The sequence below is a fragment of the Eretmochelys imbricata genome, chromosome 5 (assembly GCF_965152235.1).
Source record: "Eretmochelys imbricata isolate rEreImb1 chromosome 5, rEreImb1.hap1, whole genome shotgun sequence".
NCBI classification, from domain to species: Eukaryota; Metazoa; Chordata; order Testudines; family Cheloniidae; genus Eretmochelys; species Eretmochelys imbricata.
The window spans coordinates 5,606,191-5,629,871 of record NC_135576.1 but is presented as its reverse complement, the minus strand read 5'-3'; the positions used below and the strand labels follow the sequence as shown (position 1 = coordinate 5,629,871).

The window sequence follows — 23,681 nt, the reverse complement described above, 5'->3', positions numbered from 1 at the left end:
CTCCTTCCCCATGTCCTGCTTCCAGATGCCTTTTCTGTCCAGCTGAGTAATTTAATATAAAAGCCAACCCAAGCTAGAGGCAACCTCCTCATGGAAACAAAACATCAGCCAACAAAGGTGGCTCCTGAGTTATTCTAGGCAACTTTCCACCAAGCTCAACAGGGAGAGATGCCAAGACACATGAAGAGCCAAACTCCCCCGTGAGAAGGGCCCAGGCTAACCGGGGAAGAAAGCTGTCAATCCCTGACCCAGTGGAATGCAGGGCCTCACCCAAGCTGCTAGAAGCCCTGCCAAGGGCTGGCTCCATGGAACACCTCCACCTTCCTCTGCAGCAACATGGGCCGATGGAGTAACACAACCAGCCGTTGGGGGTAGGGGGGAAATAAGAGGGTGTGTGCACAAGGGGATTACAGCTGGAGCACTAGTGATAGCTGGAGTCCCAGCTGCCCGAGCTGTCCCACATTAAACATGACTTTCTGAAGTTTCCACTGCTCAGGCTGGAGCATTCCAGGCTTGGCTTCTGCCCCACGGAACACACACACAGAGTGAGAGTGAGAGAGAGCGAGCGTGTGCGTGTACACATGCAAAAATTTCAACAAGAATACTCGAGCTATTTCTCATGGGCAAAGGGGATTACAAATTCCTCAGTGTAGTGGGGCGCCTGCCCCACTCCAGCAGAAAAGGAGTTAAAAGCAGCCCTGGGAGAGGGCTGCCGCAGGGGAAAGGATTAAGAACAGCTGGGGGAAGCTGACTGAACAGCTGATCACAGCTGTGGCCAGCTCAGTTAGGGCCCAGCTGGCCCTGATAAGAGGGATGAGGGCCAGAAGCTGGAGGTCTCTCACTCTAGCCCCGAAGTGGGAAGGGCTAGGTGCCTGGGAGCAAGGTACCCGAAGTGGAGCAGTGCTGGGGAAGGGCAAAGGGAGCTGGAGAGCGCCAGCCTGGTAAACCCCCAGGCTGCAGGCCTTGTGCAAGGCCTAAGGAAAGGTACTGGGGCTGCAGAGGTACAGCCCAGGGACAGGCAGAGGCAGCTGGTCCAACCCCTTGCCAGTGATGAGTAGCCATTACAGACTGCAGCCTGCCCCAGTGAGCAGGGGCTACATGATGACTGGCAGTAGCCACTGAGGCAAGGTAGGTCTAGAGGGTTGGCGGTTCCCCAGGGAGGGGAGACCCAGAGTGTGGGGGTACTGCTGGGGGCAGGACCCCGAGGTAAAGGGCACCGGGGTTCGTGAGGGACAAGGGGCTAGTGGCAGGCAAGACACCGGCCTGCAGAGGGTGCTCCGTAAGCCGGAAAAGAGCTAATTCCCAGCAGGAGGCGCCACACCAGTGAGTCTTGATCTCGCTACACCCAGTATTTAAAAAAAATGTTTTTTTATTCCCTTTTAATTCTCACCCCCACCAGCTCTAACATCAAAGTAGATGGGGAGCACGACGACAAACCATGGCAGGGAAATGGACAGCCCCTCACACAGAAGGCCCTTCAGCGATCCAGCAAAGGCTGGCTCTGGCCTGGCAGTGAGCAGTCCAGGAAGTGTCTCAGCACCTTCAGCCATTTTTTTTCCCTATACGCCCTGCCCAGACCAAAAAGGAAGTTAAGCGTAAACCTAAAAAAAAAAGCCATTTTAAAAGCAGCTTCTAATTTTCAGCAACTCCAGAGGCCCAGTTTCAGAGGTTCTGAGCATTCATAGAATCATAGAAGGTTAGGGTTGGAAGGGACCTCAGGAGGTCATTTAGTCCAACCCCCTGCTCAAAGCAGGACCAATCTCCAATTTTTGCCCCAGATCCCTAAATGGCCCCCTCAAAGATTGAACTCACATCCCTGGGTTTAGCAGGCCAATGCTCAAACCACTGACCTATCCCTTCCCCCAAACGAGAGGGGGGAGGGACACCTTCAACGAGAGTCATCAGCAGTTGCACTGGTGCTCAGAACCTCGGAAATATCTGGCCTTACTCGTCTCAAAATAGGCACCCACAGTGAAAGTGCCCCAAATTAGCAGACCCCTTGAAAAATGCACAGCATCCATAAAACACCACGAACTGACATAGGAAACGTACATTAACATTATTATTTTGCACTTAAAGTCTCTTTCCCTCGCCCCTCTTGGTTTCCTATTCTCTGCAGAAGTTGGCTGCCAGCTCCCACACTGCTATTTAGATGAGTAAGAGGAGCAGGAAGGATTAAACAAAAGCCACTGTTTTATAGACAATCCTTGGAACGGCCCGCTGTCCCTGACCTGGTTCAAAAAATAAAACTTAAATTAAAGCTTTACCATAGCTTATTAAAACCCAAGATCAACTTGGACTCGGGAAGAGGATTCCCCAAGCCTCATACAGCAGTTACAAGAACACAGTCCAGAAAAACAAGACACATTTGTTATTCTTTAGTTGTACCTCTTACGCAAAATTAAACCCCAATCCTGCAATCAGATCCACGCAGACACCTGTGTCTATGTGAAGCTTTTACCTCCCAGTGAGGCTCAGTTCACAGACGCCAGGCCGAAGTCACTGACCACCGTGGGCATCCTCAGCCACATAAGAACCATTTATTTTTGGTTTCATATTTAAAAATCTTGGTGTCTATGGTCTACCAACGCAAGTTTGTGAGCGTTTTGCCAAAATAAACCCGTAGAGCCCAACCCTACAAGGTGTGTAGGACCAGTAATCACTCCTTGTTTGTACTGCAGTAGTGCGCAGAGGTTCCATCTCTGATCAAGCCAGGAGCTGTACAAACAAGCGCTTAGTAGCAGACAGACACGCCCCGCGCTGAAACGCTGACAATACGAAGCGACAGGACGGGCCAAGTGCTGGAGAAAGGAAGTGCTGCCGTCCTCGTTTTACTGAGCCCAGCTAGAGATGAAGGCCCAGGTTTTTAAGGCTGTTCAGACGTTAAGGCACTTAAATGCGATGCTGATTTTAACGACGCCCAAATAGCTTTACAAAGCTGGGCCCAGGGCCACCCAGGATGTCTATGGCAGAGCTGGAAATTGAACCCAGATCTACTGAACGCCAGTCTACTGTCTTAACCACAAGGCCAGTCTTCCTCTTACGCCCTGCTAGCTTCAATGCTCAGCACCTCCTGGCAATCAGGCCCTGGAAGCTTGCCACACAACACTGCAGAGGAATAAAATAGAAAATGTTTGGGGCCACATCCTGTTCACGCTTACTACCAGGCACAGGCTGAGATTTGCAGAGCTCCGCAGGGATTGCTCCGCTCAGGGCTGCAACGCCAACAAACCAAAGTCCCATTGAATCCCTGTGACGCAGGCTCCGATGCCAATTTTGAAAATGAGACTTGGGCCTTGCAACACCCAGCATTGCAAGAGTTCAGAATCTGGACCTATTTTTGGTGCTGTGACCAGTCTCATTAGAAGTCATTAAAGGCTGCTCATGATCAGACACCCAAAATTTTCCTCCTCAATAACAACTTGCAGGCTCAATTAACTTTCTCCCTTTACACCACAGATCCAAAATGCAGGTAATTCTACTGGGTAAAGCTCTGGGTAAAGCACTGGCAACCAACAAATGAACTTCTTTTGAAAACAAGAATTCAAGGAATAGGCCGCAACCAATGGGGCTTCCCCACAAGAGGCTGCTCAGAGACTGGAGGTTTAAAAACAGACCTGCTCTGGAAATGGAAAGTGGGGAGAGGGGAGAGGGGACCAAACGAGAACTCACAACATCAGTAAAGGACTGCACGGTAAAGATAAGGGCAGCCAAGTGAGCATCATGTGTTAATGCTGATCCAAGAAGGCCATGATGTGGAACAAACCAGAGGGTTTAGACGTGGAAAGAGGTGCTGGGGAGAAAATAAGTGTGAATAAATGATGAAGAGAATGGAGTTAACGATTCAAGCTGGTGAAGACACTGAACCAAATGACGTCACTCACACAAACAGGGAGTCCTTATAAAACATAGCTCCTATTCTCCAGGACATTCTGGATGGGTGGACCCATGTGCCTGCACAGACCCCACTGACTTCAACAGGGTTCTCGCCACACAGGGAAACCAGCAAGATTGGGGCCATAGCGCTTAACAGCGAGCAGATAAGAGGATCTGAGCCAATCAGTGACATGCACACGAAGAGAACGAGCAAACAAACGTATTCCACCAAGGACAGTGACATTTGAGGAGACACAAGGAACTATGGATGGCAGTAGCATAGAAACAGGAAAAAGGAGACTCAGAACAGATCTTCAGGAGAGAGAAGTGTGACTCTGGCTATTACGATCATCTAGGTCTAATCGGTTCTCAGCAACTTCAATTTTTTAGTGTAGACAAGACTTAAATCTCACTGTTAACTAATTTTGCTGCTGATCGTTTTAGCAGGAACAGACAGCTCCTCTGGGCTTGTAGGAGGAGTTCAGGACTGTGAGCCGAGCTTAGGGCAGAGTCTCGCCACTTCCCACATGTACACGGGTACAACCCAACGCTCACATCTCCCTTAGACTTCTCTTGCTAAGCTGTACTGATCTCAATATGTACCTATACCATGGTGCGTTGTGCTCCCGTCTAACAAGCTAAGCAGGGTCCACCAAGATAGGTACATATTTAGGCAGGGTAACCATGCGTCCCGAGAGCAAACGGGACAAATGCCCACTTTTGTCAAAGAAGTGGGGTGCAGAGGAACATGGGAAGGGGTGGTGAACGGTGATCCCAGCTCCACGCAGGACGGGAGGCAGGGCTCAGGCGGCGGGTAGGCAGGGCTCGAGCGAGCAGCCACACCAGCCTCGTGCGGGGAGGGGGGCCCAGGCCAGCCCTCTCCGGGGGGAGGTGGGAAGAGAAGATGGCTCAGCTCCGTGCAGGGGAGGGGGGGCCTCAGGCTAGCCCCATGTAGTGTCCCGTTTTCCTTTTGGGAAATATAGTCACCCTATGTTTAGGGGACCTCCACCAAGGCACACTTGACTTCTGCAGGAAGCGACACTGGCCATTGAGTGAGGGGTGCTCCTCCTGCCGTCCCAGACCAATGCCCAAGCCTGGTTTTAGGGGGTACTATTTTTCTGCTGACAGGTTAAACCTGAGATCCTTTTGCAAGAGTCAGGGCATGAGCCCCAAAGTCCGGGCCACATTGTTACTCCAGCCATTACATTCTGCCTCCCAGAATTCCACCTGCACTTTCAGTTAGATGCACCATCCTTCCCTTCCCGTTCTGAACAGCTGTGCAACGCTGCTGTGCTCGAATGCTAAACTGCTTTCAAACTGCACCCCAGAGGTGGTTTTATTTCAGTGGTGGAAGAAGCAATTCTGTACATCCCCTGCCTACTACACAGGAATGCAGGTGGTTTAATCCTCACCTGGGGAGCTTCAGACTCCTCTGAGCAATATTAAGCACCGCAAACACGGCAGGGAACAGTTATGGAAGATCATTACTGACCCCACATGGCTCTGGCCTAACATGAAGAGTTTTTCATTTACAGAACAGCTGTATGGTACATGTAATCATTCTCACTTTCCCAATGCTTGTCTGGGAAGAGGAACAGCTGCCTGAAGCAAGCGCACCCTCTTCTGGGCTCTTTGGAGAACGGCCACTTCCAGAGCAGTTATTTTTCAGAATACAGCTCCCGCTCCATGATGCTAAGTAACTCAGACTGCAGCATAATGAGGAGAAGGAAGACCCAGGAGAGTGAGCCAAGAGGCTACCATTCGGCACGGATTGCCCATTTGGCACGGACTGCACTGAAAAGATGCCCAGCACCTCTATGGAGAAACTCTACAGAGTCCCACAGGGATCAAACTTGGCTCTCTTCTCTCAACAATATCTACCCTTGTCTTGGGCCTAACAGCAGGTGAAAATTTTTCAACCAAGACAGATTTTCATACAAAAATGGACTTGAAATTTTCAACTTTTTGACTAAACGTTGTTGACGACATTTTTTAGGGGTTTTCCTCCCTCCTGCCCACAAAACATCACGTCACCTGATGAAATGAATAGGCAACAGGTTTAAAACAAACAGAAGGAAGTACTTCTTCACACAACGCACAGTCAACCTGTGGATCTCATTGCCAGGAGTGTTCATGGACAATAGGTTCATCAAGGGTTATTAGCCAAGATGGTCAGGGGTGCAACCCCAACCTCTGAGTTTCCCTAAACTGGTGACTGCCAGAAGCTGGGATGACAGGAGATGGATGGATCACTCGATAAATTGCCCTGTTCTGTCCATTCCCTCTGAAGAACCTGCCATTGGTCACTGTGAGAAGACAGGATACTGGGCTAGATGGACCACTGGTCTGACCCAGCATGACCATTCTTATAAAGCACAGGGCAGGGGTTCTCAAACTGTGGGTCATGACCCTGTTTTAATGGAGTCGCCACGGCTGGTGTTAGACTTGCTGGGGCCCAGGGCCAAAGCGGAAGCCTAAGCCCCACCCCCCAGGGTCAAAGCTGAAGCCCTCGGGCTAAATCCCTCGGTAGCGAGGCTCAGGCTTCAGCTTCAGCCCTGGGCAGTGGGGCTCAGGTTACAGGCCCTCTGCCTGGGGCTGAAGCCTAGGGTGGCAGGGCTCGGGTGGGCTCAGGCTTTAGTCGTCCCCCCCCAGGGTTGTGTAGTAATTTTAGCGGTCAGAAGGGAGTCGTAGTGCAATGAAGTTTGAGAATTGCTGGCATAGGGAAAGGAAGTGGGCAATAACCCCAGCTGCAGAAACAGCTAGAGGCCACTCACCCCTGTGCAGCCCCTCCAGGGCAGGGGTGAGGCACAGCGGGGTGAGGGTGAAGAGCTCTCACGGCTGCCTCCATGCTGAACCTGTTCTGGGGCACAGGGATGCCCATCTCCAGAGGTGGTGCATGCTGCTCCTTTCACCAGCCCCAATTCACAGGCACGCTCTGCCCAGGTGCGCTAAGGAATTACCTTCACATCCTGGCTCCCAAGCGGGTCCGTGAGCTGCTCCTCTAACGCCCGGAGGGATTCCAGCGCCAGCACGAGAAGGCGCTGCAGGATCTGAGGAGGGGCAGAGAGTTGGAGGGTAGAACCAAGGACAACCCCAGACATCACACAGCCCCTGCACTGCGATAGGGACACTTGCTAGGTGCTGGGGCAGGTGCCCAGCTCCGATGGGGGCAGGGAAGACACACTGTTCTCAGCCAGACGACAGTGCTACAGTGAGGGGCATGAGGAAGGGAGGGACAAGGGAACAGGTGCTGGGGGTCAGTTGGGGGCATTGCTCAGGTGCAGGGAGTAAATAGAGCCTGCACAATACCTGCCTCCTGGGTAGCGGCATCTCTGCAGCAGGCCCAGCAAAGAGGCACATCTGGAATAACCCTGACAGAGGAGGGGGATGGGAATCAGAGCACTCCAGGGCAGGGAGATCTGAGGGGGAGCAGAAATTACCCCTGGCTGGCTGCAGGCAGGCACCCCAGCATAGCAGGAACAGCTGGGCGGGAGGATGCCTGGCTCACCTGCGCAGAAGGCCGCTCTTTGGTCCACACTGAGCTCCGTTTGTCTCTGGGGGTGGCAATGAACATGACGGGGAGGTGAAGCCGGGCAGCCACAAACTCGTTCCTGATCTCGGTGTAATCTGCATCTGGGGAACAAACCCAAAAGCAACATCCAAAACCCTGTCCATCAGCCCTGCCCGGGTGTCAGCCATGTCCCTCTTTGCCCCCAGCAGGCCTTCCCAGCACACGCAGCATGGGAAGCCACCACTCTACGTTCTCACCATAGGAACACAGGACTGGCAGGGGGACCTCCAAGGTCACAGAATCCAGTGCAGTGCTATCCCTGGCAACCCAGTTCCACAATCCCCTGGATAATAAAGCTTCATTTTAAATCTAGGTTCCAGAACCTCCCTCCTCTGCTGGTCAGGAACCTTCTTCGCATTTCCAGCCTAAATTTACCCAAAGCCAGTTTATCCCCATTTGCAATTGGACCAACATTGTCCTTTGGCTGCCACAGCTCTTCCCCCTCCCTGGAGTTTGCCCTCCCCAATGTATTTACAGAGGGCAATCGGCTCCCCTTCAGCCTTCGTTCTGCTGAGCTAAATAAGCCAATCTTCTTCAGTCCCCTCTTGTAAGACAGGCCCTTCATCTTTCTTGAACATGGGTGTTCAGAACGGGTCACCAAACACAAGGCTGAGCAGGGAAACAGTCTGGGACGTGGGCAGCAGCCCTAGTCTGCATTTTCTGTCTCTCTTAAGTTGGTCAAAGCCAACACCTGAAGTGGAGAAGCAGAGTGAGGAAACTGTGGGGGTGTATAGAGCAGCACCAACTAAATACAAAGCCCACAGACCAATCCTGGCCAAGATGCTTCCACTGACGTGGCCCCAGGGTCACTCGCAGCTCATCTGAGGTCAGGGATACATACAGCGTAATCGCACACTAGCGCTGAAATCTCCGGTACCACTGACCCTACAGTCAGTGTCTGATGCCAGCTGAAATAGCTTAAGAAATATAACAGCTTCAGCCAGCACTCTGTGCCACCGGCTCCCCCTCTCTGCATCCAACAACTCCACGCAGCAAAAGGACCTGGTTACAAACATGCCCCTCCCGGGCTCACCAGACTTTGTATAAGAGGTTTCACCCCACACATTAAAACAGCCGAGTAACAGGCCCCATAGCAGACATTAAACTCTGAAATGACGAGAGTCTTCAGACTACCGCAGAATTGCTACCTAGGCACAGAGGCTTGGGGGGTAAGGGAGATCCCCATGTGCTCATCAAGTGCGCCTACTCTGCAAGGGAAGGTGCATTTGTAGTACGAGCAGGCATATCTGTGCTAGTCCAAAGTTGGCTAGTTCACATACCAGTAGCGTAGATGTGATGGCAGGGTTCAGCACAGGCTAGCAACCAGAGTACACACCTAGGGTCCCGGGCAGGCCTGTACTCTGGCAGCTGGCCCACAAAGCCATGTCTACACTACTATTGTTACCCAGGCTAGCTAGACTAAATCTTGCACAGCTATGGCTATTTGTGCTACCATCACACCTGCCATGTGGACATATGCTCAGAGCTCCTGTCATCAGACACGGTCCTACTTCGGGGGTGCACAAGATCTTCAGGAAGTGTCCCCGATTTCTTGTTTACAAGCCCAGCCCACGGTCCCCTCTCTTGGGCAGGCACCGTACAGAACCTAAGAATGCCCATACTGGTCAGACCAATGATCCATCTATCCCAGTATCCAGATAGAGGCCAATGCTGGATGCTTCAGAGGGAATGAACAGAACCAGGCAATTTCAAGAGATCCATCCTGTTGTCCAGTCCCAGGTTCTGGCATTTGGAGGTTTAGGGACATCCGGAGCATGAGGTTGCGTCCCTGACCACCTTGGCCAATAGCCATTGATAAGCCTATCCTCAGGAACTGATCTAGTTCTCTTTCGAACCAAGTTTTACTTTAGGCCTTCAAAACATCCCCTGACAATGAGTCCCAAAGGCTGACTGTGTGAAGTACTTCCTCATGTTTGTTCCAAGCCTGCTGCCTATTAATTTAATCAGGTAACCCCTAGCTGGCTTGGAAGGACACCTGCGAGGAGCCAGGAACAGCTTAGAAACCTGGGTGCCACATGGGAACTTGCTACACTACACACAGCACGTCATGGCTTCGGGATCCATGCTCAGTTGCTGGGTCGGTCTCCACAGGCCTTTGGATATAACCACTGGGAAGCTCCGTTACAAGAGCTGCAGGTCAAGAAAGGTTTAGAGGTGGCCATTAAGGGGAAGAGTCACAAATAGGACTTAGGGCCTGATCCAAAATCCACTGAAGTCAACGGGAGTTTTAAAGGGTTTTGGACCAGGCCCTCAGGACAGAATGTGGCCTTGGCATCACTACTATGGGATGGCTGCTCCGTAAAATGACCTTACATTTCACCTCCACCGCGCTCGTTCAACTACAGTCCCCGTGGGGAGCTGCTACTGTTGAGGGTCCGCAACATGGAATAATTTAGTAGCGCTAAGTCCAATCCCCACAGGGCCAGACATCCCATAGGGCAAAAAATCATACGCCACAGGTAACCTTTGCTGACTGTCATAGCCAAGGCACCAAGGCCTAAACTTTCTTCTAACCCCTTCCAAGTGGTCACTGCAGAGCAGAATTGAACCTCATTGGTAGGGCAACAGGAACTTAAAATGGAGCTGCATGTGTAGAATGGGTCCTGCAGATCAATAGAGAGCTTCAGTCACCAACGTGGTCAGGCTGGAATCTTTTGTCAGCACTAAATTCACTCTTAGGGCTCCTTTCGTCTCTAGCCGTCTACGTTTATAACGCACTATACTAACTCTGCACAGGGATCACGCCACCGACCACCGAAATGCAGCCACCTCCGAGTGGAGCATGGCATCTGTTTAACAGTGAACAACACCACCACGTAATCATTTTTAGGAGGGGAAGTTTTCTTTCTAGTCCCTTACCAAAAAGACCTGTTGCTAGTGCAAAATGGCTGCTATATTCCACCCAAAGGCAGTTGCATTTCGTGGCAGGCAATTCTTCACAACGCAGTTTAACGTATGTAAAAAATTTTGGGATGGAGGATGGCTCTAAATGCAGGAGTTATTGTTAATAACTAGAGCAGCACAACTGTGGGATGCACCAATACTGTAGAACTGCTGAAATTGAATAGAGCTACTCAAAAACTTTTTCATCTAAATACACTTTTCTCCTCTGAAAAATGGTTTTTGAACCAAACCAAAAAAAAAAAAAAAATGGTTTTTTGTTTTGTTTGAGATTTTCTTGGTTTAGATGAAAAAAAAACAAACAAAAAAAACTTTCGGTTTTGGGTAAACATTTTTGGTTTTCAAAAACCAAGTTTTTCCCTCTTCTTTTAAAATAAAAAAAGGTTTTTTTCCCCCAGAAAATTCAGGTATGTTTATTCCTACCCTAACACCGAGAGCCACACATTATACACTGGACCCTCGCTAGAACGCAGGGTTTGGGATCCATGCCAAGTACCGCGTTATAGCGGGGACCATGTTAAAACGAAATTAGCATCAAAACTAGCAAAATTAGCAGTTAGAAAGGTGCTTTGCCTCCTGTCCCAAAGCTGCCGTGGCCGGAGAAAGGCATCTCTCCCATCCCCAGGTTGCTGGGGGTTACGGTTAAATTTGGGATCCATGGCCGCAACTGCATTATAACCGAATTCGCGTTATATAGATGCACGTTCTAGCGAGGTTTCAGTGTATATATGGCTTGTTCTCACTGGGAAGCTGCAGAGTTTATGGCCACCTGTGGCTCCCAAGTAGAGTTATACAATATTTTCATACTGTTGCTTTTGACCAGTAAAAATATTTTTACAACAGACAATATATTAAATAATTAGGGCTGTCAAGCGATTAAAAAAATTAAATCACGATTAATCGCACTGTTAAACAATAACAGAATACCATTTATTGAAATGGTTTTGGATGTTTTCTACATTTTCAAATATATTGATTTCATTTACAACACAGAACAGTGTACAGTGCTCACCTTATATTTATTTTTTATTACAAATATTTGCTCTGTAAAAAAAAGTATTTTTCAATTCACCTAACACAGGTCATCATCATCACCACCACCACCCCTCCACCCATAACCACACTGGTCGTTAGGGCACCATCACTGATGAGCAATCAACCAATTGTCTCCACCCCTGGCAATTTGTGCCAGTAGTTGAGTCTCCGTGAAATCCATTCCTGTCCACTCGTATGTTGTCAATCCATCTCTTCTTCTATCTACCGCTTCTTCTCTTCCCTTGTACTGTCCCTTGGAGGATGATCTTTGATAGGCCAGAAGATCTTGTTACATGGCTGTACCACTTCAGCTTGTGCTTCTTCACAGTTCTCAGGAGGTCTTCATATGACCCAGTGCGTTAGGAGATGATGTTGCGGACCTCTTCATTAGTGACGTGGTCAAAGTAGGAGATGCCCAGGATTTTAGGGAAGTATCTCATCTCTACTACTTATATTTTCTGTTCAACTTCTGCCATAAGGGTCCACGTCTGGCACACATACAGTAAAATGGAGATGACCAGTGCATGCAGCAATTTCTGTTTAGATTCCAGGGAGATGTTCTTGTTCCTCCAAATTGGCTTTAGCTTTGCTACTGTTGCTATTGTTTGTTCAGTTCTCGCCAGAATTTCTGCCTTTGATCCTTCATCAGTGACGACTGCCCCCAAATACTTAAACTGTTTCACTGTCTCCAGCTCTTGTCCACTGACAGCGATATGTGAGCTGATCCAGTCATGTTTGTTTGTCATCAGCTTGGTTTTCTCTGCACTGATTTCCATGCTGTATTTTGTGGAGGTTTCATCCAATCGTTTCACAAGGTTAGTAAGTTCATCTTCACTGCCTGCCAGGCAGTCAATGTCATCAGTGATTTGAGATTGTTGGTCCCCCAGTGCTGACTGTGCATGTGTGATCTTCTAGGGCATCAGTCATTATGCGCTCCAAGTAGATGTTGAACAGTGTGGGCGAAAGAAGGCAGCCTTGCCGAACTCCAACAGTTGTGCGAAACCACTCTCCTATTGTGCCATTGGTGAGAACTGCACTGCTGGCCTCGGCATACAGTTGCTTAATGGTAAGAATAAGCTTATGACCAACATTGTAGTTCTTTATGGTTGCCCAGAGAGCTTCGTGCCATACTCCGTAAACTGCCTTCTTGAAGTCAACAAAGACATGGTAGATGTCCTGCTGGTGTTGTAAGTACTTTTCACATAGAACATGAAGATTGAAAATGTGTTCTGTGGTACTTCTTCCACTATGAAAGCCAGCCTGTTCTTCAGCGATGATATTCTCCACTTGTGGCTTCAATCTGTTCAGTAAGACTTTCAACATCACTTTGCTGGGATGGCTAATCAAGCTTATGGTCCGGTAATTTTGACAATTGCAGGTTGCCTTTCTTTGGCAGAGTGATGATTAGTGACTGTGTCCACATGGAGGGACACTCACCCGTCTGCCAGATCTTGTTGTGTGTATCTATTACTATTTCTTCTCCGAATTTGGTCAGTTCGGCTGAGATGTCAATACCTGTAGCCTTTCCGTTCCTGAGTGATTTCACAGCTATCTCCACTTCTTCACACAGTACTGGAAAGTCATCCTGCTCTGTTGAATCTGGGCTATCTAGGACACTAGGATTCGATTTGTGGTTGTATAGATCTGAGCAGTAATTTGTCCACCTATTGATGATGTCCTTTTCTTCTGTAAGATTGTTCCCTTCTTTGTCTTGAATTGCATTAGCTTTGGTTCATCTTTCCTTCATCAGATCTTTTACAATCTGGAAGGCTAATTTGCTATTTTTATTATTGATACACTCTTCAATTTTAGAGCACTGTTTTTCAATCCGTATCTCCTTGGCCACCTTCCTTCCTTTCTTGATCTTTCTGCTAATTGCTCTGTACTGGTCAGCCCCCTCAGTGCTGTTCTTATTTCTCTTGAGTTCTCTTCTGTCTCACATTTGTAGCATTTCATTTGTGACCCACGGTTTTGTCTTCTTACAGAGTTTCCCAAGAATGTCCATTGCTGCCTCATTCATTACAGCATTGAAACTGTTGGTCATTGTTTCTAAGTCTTCCTCTAGAGTAAGCAACAGATCAAATTTTCCGCCGATCATTGCTTGCAATGACTCTGCAATGCTTCGGTCTCTAAGTCAAACTTGATTCTGGTGAACTTTGGCCTGATGATTTTCCTTAGCTGCAGCCAAAAGTTTAGCATCACAAGGTCATAATCACTTCCAATATCAGCACTAATACAAGTACTGTAGTGCAATCTTTTTATCATGAAAGTTGAACTTAAAAATGTAGAAGTAAGTACAAAAAAACCTGCATTCAAAAATAAAACAAAGTCCACTCAGTCCTACTTCTTGTTCAGCCAATCACTCAAACAAGTTTGTTTACATTCACAGGAGATAATGCTGCCCACTTCTTGTTTACAATGTCACCTGAAAGCGAGAGCAGGCGTTCACATGGCACTGTTCTAGCCGGCATCACAAGACATTTTATGTGCCAGATGCACTAAGTATTCATAATTCCCTTCATGCTTCAACCACTGTTCCAGTGGACATGGGTCCATGCTATAATGGGTTCCGTTCAATAATCATCCAGAGAAGTGCAAACCGACGCATGTTCATGTTTATCACAGGAGTCAGATGCCACAAGTAGAAGGTTGATTTTCTTTTTTGGTGGTTTGGGTTCTGTAGTTTCCGCATCGGAGTGTTGCTCTTTTAAGACTTCTGAAAGCATGCGCCACAAATCATCCCTCTCGGATTTTGGAAGGCACTTTAGATTCTTAAACCTTCGGTCGAGTGCTGTTGCTATTGTTAGAAATCTCACATTGGCACCTTCTTTGCATTTTGTCAAAACTCTGGTGAAAGTGTTCTTGAAACGAACATGTGCTGGATCATCATTCAAGACTGCTATAACATGAAATATATAGCAGAATGAGGGTAAACCAGAGTAGGAGACATGCAATTCTCCCCCAAGGAGTTCAGACACAAATTTAATGAATGCATTATTTTTTTAATGAGCGTCATCAGCATGGAAGCACGTCCTCTGGAACGGTGGCCGAAGCATGAAGGGGCATACAAATGTTTAACGTATCTGGCACGTAAATACCTTGCAATGCCAGCTACAAAAGTGCCATGCGAATGCCTGTTCTCACTTTCAGGTGACACTATCAATGCTGCCCGCTTCTTATTATCTCCCGTAAATGTAAACAAGTTTGTTTGTCTTAGAGATTGGCTGAACAAGAAGTAGGACTGAGTGGACTTGTAGGCGCTAAATTTTTACATTGTTTTGGTTTTGAGCGCAGTTATGTAACAAAAATTAATAAAAACTTACATTTGTAAGTTGCACTTTCACCATAAAGACATTGCACTACAGTACTTGTATAAGGTGAATTGAAAAATACAATTTCTTTTGTTTGACATTTTTACAGTGGAAATACTTGTAATAAAAATATAAAGTGAGCACTGTCTACTTTGTATTCTGTGTTGTAATTGAAATCAATATATTTGAAAATGCAGAAAATCATACAAAAATATTTAATAAATGTGAATTGGTATTCTATTGTTTAACAGTGTGATTAAAACTGTGATTAATTGCAATTAATTTTTTTAATCACAATTAACTCAAAAAAAATTAATTGTGATTGACAGCCCTAAAAACAATACCAACACTAGCTCCTATATAGCACTTTTCATTCACAGATCTCAAAAGGTCAGTATCCTCAACCCCATTTTACAGATGGGAAAACTGAGGCACAGGGAGTGGTGGTGACCAGCCCAAAATCACCCAGCAGGCCAGTGGCAAAGCCACGAACTGAACTCAGGTCTCCCAAGTCCCAGTTCAATGCCCTATATTATCATGTCCACATGGTGTCCCAGGTGGCGGTGTTAGTAAACATGTCTGACAATGAATAGACTAGAGCTCAGGTATTGTCTCGAGGCAAACTATGTCCAGGAGGAAATGAGCCAAACGCCTTGGAAATCAGAGACGGCTACACCAATAGATCTAAGCAATAAAACAAAGAACCTACCTTCCCCCACCCCCAAACACCTGGGGGATTAAGACATTAAAACCTACACGGGAAAAACAGAACAAGAAACCAGCCCACATCCCAAGCGCTTTGAGCCCCAGATAATCTGCTGCTTGGGTTCCCAGCCAATCACTCCAACGAGGAAGGCATTCCCAGCCAGAGGGAACTTTGGTGACCGGTAACAGGATACGGAGGTTTTCAGCTTCTGCCTCCAAACGGGTCCCAATCAGCGGCAGCTGAAAAGCAGCTTCTCCCAACAGCTGCTGGGTGGCTGCAGTGAAACCAGGGCAGGCAGTCTCGATTTTGGCTCCCACCCCCAAAATAGCAACCCAACCAGCCTCTGAATAGGCCAAGTCCCTGGCCTTTCCCCTCTTCCTGAACACATACACAGGGATCGTACAAAAACCCTTCCCAGAGGGTTTAACTGAGGTAACAAGACCCTGAGGCAGGATGGTATGAAGGCTTTCCTCACACGGCCCAGTCAATGCAACTGTCTCCTGCCATGGAGAGATCTCCCAATGGAGAAGTCTCCATGGCAGCCACAGTGCTATTAGGGCCAACAGGGACAGTGATTTTTCTCTAGCCTGTCTACAAGGAAGCGAGGCCCATCGATCTTATTCCACAGTCCCTGCCTGCCAGCCACAACAGATGCAGGCCACTTGGGTCACAGTGAGCCCCACAACCTTATGGTGGAAGGTTCCATATACCCCATTCCCAATCCCGAGCCACCTATTAGAAGCACCATCTGCAGGGCTCTCACGGAGAACAAGAGGCCACGATCTGCTGGAATCTCTCATCTCCTCACAGCAGACCTGAGCTAAGGGCAGCCAGAGAACATGCTGCACAGCACCATGGGCCGCACGGGGCTCCATCGACTCACCTTTGAGGTCGGCATTCAGGTTAACGATGAGGGGGCTGTTCTTCCAGTCGAAGGCCGTGAGCAGGTGGAGGAAGCGAAGGAAGCCCACCTGAGGGGAGCTGCGGGCAAGACAGAAACCAATGTAACGGGGTGAGAGGGAGAGAGAATGCTCCCCTGCACAGAGAGGAGTGCCGAGCCAGGCAATGGTACATCAACGAGCCAGGCTCTGCGGAGCCCCAACAGAGAGCCCCAGCTAGGGGAGCTAGGAAGGGGTCTCCCCACGGCCAGGAACCATGGGCATTTTGGCCTCTCTGCCCCATTGAGGAGAGATCGTTCATTAATGTCAGGTGGGAGCTTCTCCCCCATTCACGTCCCTGCAGCTGAAACCAGGGATGGGGCAAAACGTTCTCCTCTGTCCTCTCCATCTCCTGTGTCTGCCTCTTCCACAGAGAAGCAATTTTGTCTAGTGGTTACAGCAGGGGGGCTGGAGTGAGCCACTCTCGTAGTGGGCAAGTCACTACACCTCTGTGCCCGTTTCCCTCCCCATAAAACGGGGGACGATACTTGCCAGCACCACAAGTCAACGGACAGGTTTAATTAAGTGCTTTGAGAGCCTCAGATGAAAGACTCCCTGGCAGTGTGTGACATTATAAACAGCACAACTTACGTGGAGAAATCGGATCCTGAGTGCAGCTACAGAGCGGCTGGGAGGTCTCATGGTTCCACACAGGAAAACTGATAATTATTTTAAAGCCCTGTGGGGTCCTGTCAAGTCCAGGGCCAGTGCAGGATTGGTCTCTATGGTACATTTACTAGTGTTTTGTTCCATCTAGATTTAAACATGCCAAGTTTCCCCGGCTAACTAGCCAGCGGGCTAGTCCGAGCCACTGGTGAGAGTGAATCACGGGGAATTGAGCTGGGACTCAACACACGCATTTCAGGTTGCTCACAGCTCTCAGATGGAAACACAGTTCATTTGCTGATGAGGCCCAGGGTCCAACTGATGGCCTGGAAGTGAAAGGTCTCATAGCTAGGGCCCTACCAGTTTCACACCTGTGAAAAACGTGTCACAGACTGTGAAATCAGCCCTTCCCCATGAAATCTGATTTCCCCTGCTGCTGGGAACCCGGGGCTCCCAGCAGCTACTAGTCTGGCTGTGCTGGGGAGGGACAGGAGTTGTCTTTCCCCTGCACGGCTGCTGTTGGTGGGGAGATCAGACCCACCTCCAGAGGCAGGGCAGAAATGAGGGTGATACACCCCACTTCTGCGCTGCAGCAGCCTGGAAGTTGGGTTCTAGGCTTCCATGCCCCCCACCATTGGCTTCTGCCATGGTGCCAAGCTCAGGGCTTCCTCCCCAGGCTTCCCCTCCTGGCGGCTGCAGCCAGGGCAGCCCAGGCTTGGGGATTTCTCTCCGAATGGTTCCTGCCAGGGCTGGGGGCTTCCGCTCCTGCCAGCTGCAGCCTGGATTCAGGGCTGCCGCTCCCCGCCGCTCCAGCTAGGGCTAGGAGCAGCCCAGGGTGGTGGCTTCTTCCCCCACAGCTCCTGCCAGGGCTCGGGGCTTCCGCCCTGGGGCTTCTACCAGGGCTGGGGCACCCTTTCTCCCAGGAGAGTCCCCAAATTGCCTTAATCTGTCGCTGGCCTCAACTAGCAGGTAGGAGACCCAGGCTGGGGCATGGGGGAGATCCTGGCAGCATGGGGGAGATCCTACCCACATGCACCTCCAGGAACCTCCTCTAACTGCAGGAAGCTTGGAGGCCAGCTCTGAAGGCAGTGCAGAAGTGAGGGTGGCAATCTTCGGGACCCCCCCCCCCAAAACAACAATTTTGCAAACCTCCCCCTCACCCCGATGCCATTTGGGTCAGGACCCCCACGGTTACAACACCCTGAAATTTCAGATGTAAACATCTGAAATCGACCAATTTTAAAATCCTCTGGCCCTAAAGTTGACCAGAATGGACTGTGAATTTGGTAGGTCCCTACTCATAGCCCATGGTGGCTCCAGGCTTTGGACCAGCCACCCATTCAGCTTCTCAGGACTGAACTGGTCCCCAGATGCACTTCATTAATAAGCCATTAAAAACACAGTGTGTGCTAGGGCAGGACGCCCAGCCCCGCCCTCCCAGCTGGCCGGGCAGGACTCCCAGCCCTGTCCTCAGTTCCCCCACCCAAAGCATCTCAAGAAAACAGGAGAGAGTTAACCCAACACAAAAAGCAGTGAGGCCAGGGAACCCTGGTTCTCACCTCGGCGGGGTGAAAGGTCCGGGGTGCAAGAACAGAGACGCCGCCAGCAGATCCACGCACTCATCCGAGAGGCTGTCACTCAGCAGCTGGGCGCGGACCCAGCGCTTGGCTAGCCGGGAGGTGCCGCTGAAGGCGGGGTGTTGCTGCTGGAGCCTGCAGGGAGAAGAATGAGAAGCAACAGCATCACCTTGTTATTCCAGTCACCCAAGCCACCCCAATGGCCTCTGATTACAGAGCTGTGAGCGGATGGATCGTTCGCTGTGAGCGGATGGATCGTTCGCTGTGAGCGGATGGATCGTTCGCTGTGAGCAAGCTGCAGGCACTGGGTTTACTGGGGTTTTCTAGAGAGGGAAGGGGGAATGGGTCAGTCTCATTCACTCCATAGCGACTGCCCAGACCCACTGGTTGTCATAACTGGAGGGGAAGGTGTCTCAGATCTAGCAGAAAGCCGCCCATCAGTTTCCTACCCACCATGCACTCCTCTCTCCCCCACAGTGCTCTGCCCATTCCTTATAGGTGTGGAGAGCTGGAGGACCAGTTCCCGACTGTGACACTGAGCCAGAAAGAGTTACGCAATTAGTAGGCTAAACGACCCAAATGCAACCTTTAAAGACATATTAGAAAAGTATGTAACTGGTCATTAGGGCCATTCCTTATAAATAGCTAGTATAGCCATGTCCGATAGACTAGAGCTTTGAGATGCAAACCTACATTGTTAGGTAATTAGAGGTAAATACTAAAAGGTATTTGTATGTGTTTACTTATATCTTGTTAGAGATTAACAATGTAACTAGATGGTTCCTGACTGTTACTATATTCTATTGATTAAGAGATCAGAAAGGAATTAACAACATTTAGATGGTGTAATAATACCATTGTCTATGTTCCTCTTTGAAGTTTCTAGTAAACTATCTATCTATGAACTGCTTAATGGATAGTTATCTTATGCTGACGAATGCAACTAGTTACCTAGGCAACTCCCTTCTCTTCATGTGCCAATATATATTTATGCCTGTAACTGTAATTTTCACTCCATGCAGCTGAAGGGGATTTTTTTACCCACGAAAGCTTATTCCCAAATAAATCTGTTAGTCTTTAAGGTGCCACCGGACTCCTCGTTTTTGTGGATACAGACTAACACGGCTACCCCTCTGATACTGTGTATACACAGGAAATAGAAGGTTTTACCTCAAAGCCCAAGGAATAGCTGCTGTCAAGAGGCTATTGATAGCCTGCCAGTGATCTATAAAATAACTCTGGGGCCCTGATCCTGCATCTCAGATCTGCTTAAGCTTGGTCAGGGGAAACCTGAGTCACGAGACGGAGTTCTCCAGCTCCCATCTGGTTTGCCCTGCTATTTCCCATGGAAGAATTTGAACAAACTCTTTATGTGGACTGCCTATTCGGACTATAACCTAATGAACTGAGTCTGGAAAGAACTTTGTGCAACTCAGCAGCTCACTATCTCTACTATGAAACTGACCTAAGAATTCTATTTATATCTGCATGAATAATGATCTTTTAACCATAATACTCTCTCTTTTTTTAAAAAATAAATATTAGTTTAGTTAACAAGAATTGGCTGTCAGCAAGTATTTGGGTAAGATCTGAAATATTCATTGACCTGGTGGGTAATGTGTCTGATCTCTTGGGATTGGTACCACTTTTTATATGATGAACAAGATTTTTCGTAATCTTCATCATATTTGACTTGGCTGTCTGGGTGGGAGCCCAAGGCTGGGTTGCTTTAAGGGAGCTGTGGTTTTGGCGTCTTGGTAACCAGGAAGGTATTGTAGATGCTGTTTTGTTGCTGGCTTGGTGAACCGAATTATGAGAATAACCACTAGTTTGGGGATCATGTGTCCCATTCTTTGCAGTTTGCCCCCATTAAGCAATCTGAGTATGGCACTTCCAGGCACCAATGGTCACACCTACCCATAATGCACTCCCCTCCCCCTGCAGGGCATCCCCTCTTCCTTACCCGTGCAGAGAGCTGGTCAGGTAGGGCAGGTGGAGAGTCTCCAGCTCCAGCTGCTGAGACTCCTCTGTGTCCCGGTGCTTCAGCATCCCCTCTGGAGTGACCACCTCCTTCAGGAGGTGGGGCTCCCTGTGGTAGGCCACTTGGAGACGGAAAACATAGCCATCCTGAGAGAGGGCAGGAGAGAGAGCCACGGTGGGTGGGGGCAGGAGCCCAGAGCAACATACACGGGATACGCCTTGAGCTTGGTTACAGCCCAAGCCAAGGTACGTCCCTCTGAGGCAGAGACGATGCTGTATCCCCAAGTCAAGGATGCAGAACAGAAAAGTTACTTATAGTATCCGAGGTTCTTGGAGATGTCTCGTCCCTCTGTTATCCACCGTGAGCATGCACGCACGACATGTGCCCGGAGCTGGAGAAGTCTGAAAGCACCAACTGCTAGTCTGTATATGCACCCTGGCTCACCTGGTGCCTCCGACCAAAGAGATGAAGGGCGGGGAGGGCCGACCACCTCTCCAGTTCCTTCTCCACCACCAATCACAGAAGATCCAAAGCAGAAGGGAAGGAGGGTGGGTAGTGGAACACAGAGCGGGACCACACATCTTGAAAAACCTCCAGTTATTACAAGGTAAAATAACTTCCTTTTCTTTTTTGAGTGCAGGTCCCTCTGTGTATTCCACTGTGGGCAACGGACAAGCAGGACTCCGAAAGGAGGGGAGTGTGAGGTCGTGGATGGCAGAGCCGAACCAAGGACCGCCATTCCAGAAGATGCACCAAACGGACGAATCCGCTACCAAGCTGTAGCATCTCACAATGGTGTGAAAGCCGCTCGAGGTACCCACCTTGCAGATATCAAGTAAAAGGCACTTCCTGAAGCGACACCATGGCCATTGCTTGCACTTTTGTGGAACGAGCTCTTACCCCAGGAGGAGGGGAAAGATTAGCCAGCCAGTGGGCTGTATTTTGCTTTGCTGAGATCCATTTGGAGATTCTTTAAGAGAAGACAGCCTCACCCCTGACCCTTTCCACTTTGGTGACAAACAGTCTAGGAGAATTTCTGATTGGTTTTGTACTCTGCAGGTAAAAGGCTCAGGCTCGCTGACCATTGAGCGATTGGAGCCTCCTTTCTTCTGAGAGTGAGAGAGGTTTTGGGAAGAAAACAAGTAAGTGAACTGACTAGTTCAGGTGAAATGCAAACTGCTTTGGGGGCAAATTCAGGGTGTAAACTTGATGAAACCGTGTCCTTATGGAATATAGAGTAAGAAGGATCCGCCATCAATGCTCCAAGCTCACCAACCCTCCTGGCTGAGGTGGTGGCAACCAGGAATGCAACCTTCCTGGATAAGAAAGACAAGGCGCAAGAAGCTAATGGTTCTTGACTGTTTGGGAGATAAACAGGTCCCTGGTGGCGTTTCCCCACGGAGTCAAAATATTGGTCATCACAGAGTTGTGTAGCTCCCACTCACAATCAACAGCACAATGTCTGCTGAGAAAATCCACTAGCACATTCTGGTTTCCTGGGAGGCAGACTACCAACGCACCTGCTCCGCAGACTGACCGCTTCTGCACACAGGGGAATGGATCTCGCTCCTCCCTGTTGGTTGATATAAAAGACTGTTGTGATATTGTCCAACATCACAATGGCACAGTGACCTTGAATGAGCAGGAGAAAAGCTTTGCAAACCCTTTGAACAGCCCGCAACTCCAGAACATTGATGTGCACCCTGGACTCACGAGCAGGAGAGCGAAAGAGGGGAGGGCTCCTGCCACAGACTAAGAAAGCAGGACAAACAGCAAGTTATCTCAAGTGCCTACACACAAATGAAAGAAGCCTGGGAAACAAGCAGGGAGAACTGGAAGACCTGGCACAGTCAAGGAATTATGATGCGATTGGAATAACAGAGACTTGGTGGGATAACTCACATGACTGGAGTACTGTCATGGATGGATATAAACTGTTTAGGACGGACAGGCAGGGCAGAAAAGGTGGGGAGTTGCACTGTATGTAAGGGAGCAGTATGACTGCTCAGAGCTCCGCTACGAAACTGCAGAAAAACCTGAGAGTTTCTGGATTAAGTTTAGAACTGTGAGCAACAAGGGTGATGTCGTGGTGGGAGTCTGCTATGGACCACCGGCCCAGGGGGATGAGGTAGATGAGGCTTTCTTCTGGCAACTCACGGAAGTTACTAGATTGCAGGCCCTGGTTCTCATGGGAGACTTCAATCACCCTGATATCTGCTGGGAGAGCAATACAGCAGGGCACAGACAATTCAGGAAGTTTATGGAAAGCATAGGGGACAATTTCCTGGTGCAAGTGCTGGAGAAATCAACTAGGGGCAGAGCTCTCCTTGACCTGCTGCTCACAAACCAGGAAGAATTAGTAGGGGAAGCAAAAGCGGGTAGGAACCTGGGAGGCAGTGACCATGAGATGGTCGATTTCAGGATCCTGACACAGGGAATACAGCAGCAGAATACAGACCCTGGACTTCAGAAAAGCAGACTTTGATTCCCTCAGGGAACTGATGAGCAGGATCCCCTGGGAGAACAACATGAGGGGGAAAGGAGTCCAGGAGACCTGGCTGTATTTTAAAGAATCCTTATTGAGGTTACAGGGACAAACCATCCCGATGTATAGAAAGAATAGTAAATATGGCAGGCAACCAGCTTGGCTTAACAGTGAAATCCTTGCTGATCTTAAACACAAAAAAAGAAGCTTACAAGAAGTGGAAGATTGGACAAATGACCAGGGAGGAGTATAAAAATATTGCTCGGGCATGCAGGAGTGAAATCAGGAAGGCCAAATCGCACCTGGAGGTGCAGCTAGCAAGAGATGTTAAGAGTAACAAGAAGAGTTTCTTCAGGTATGTTAGCAACAAGAAGAAAGTCAAGGTAAGTCTGGGCCCCTTACTGAATGAGGGAGGCAACCTAGTGACAGAGGATGTGGAAAAAGCTAATGTACTCAATGCTTTTTTCGCCTGTCTTCACGAACAAGGCCAGCTCCCAGACTGCTGCACTGGGCACCACAGCATGGGGAGGAAGTGACCAGCCCTCTGTGGAGAAAGAAGTGGTTCGGGACTATTTAGAAAAACTGGATGAGCACAAGTCCATGGGGCTGGATGCGCTGCATCCGAGAGTGCTAAAGGAGTTGGCAGATGTGATTGCAGAGCCATTGGCCATTA

The 23,681-nt window shown here is 49.0% G+C and overlaps 1 protein-coding gene across 4 annotated transcripts in view; it reads right to left on the bottom strand.

Moving 5' to 3' along the window:
* The window catches only part of NOL6 (nucleolar protein 6), a 73,532-nt gene that overhangs the window by 22,947 nt on the left and 26,904 nt on the right, over positions 1–23,681 (bottom strand). For all 4 annotated transcript variants that reach the window (XM_077816616.1, XM_077816618.1, XM_077816619.1 and 1 more), the window contains exons 19-23: positions 20,506–20,669; positions 18,525–18,677; positions 16,305–16,402; positions 7,385–7,509; positions 6,837–6,926 (exon numbers count right to left, since the gene is read on the bottom strand). In XM_077816616.1, coding sequence (XP_077672742.1) covers positions 6,837–6,926; positions 7,385–7,509; positions 16,305–16,402; positions 18,525–18,677; positions 20,506–20,669 — 630 coding nt within the window. The remainder of the gene's footprint in view (positions 1–6,836; positions 6,927–7,384; positions 7,510–16,304; positions 16,403–18,524; positions 18,678–20,505; positions 20,670–23,681) is intronic.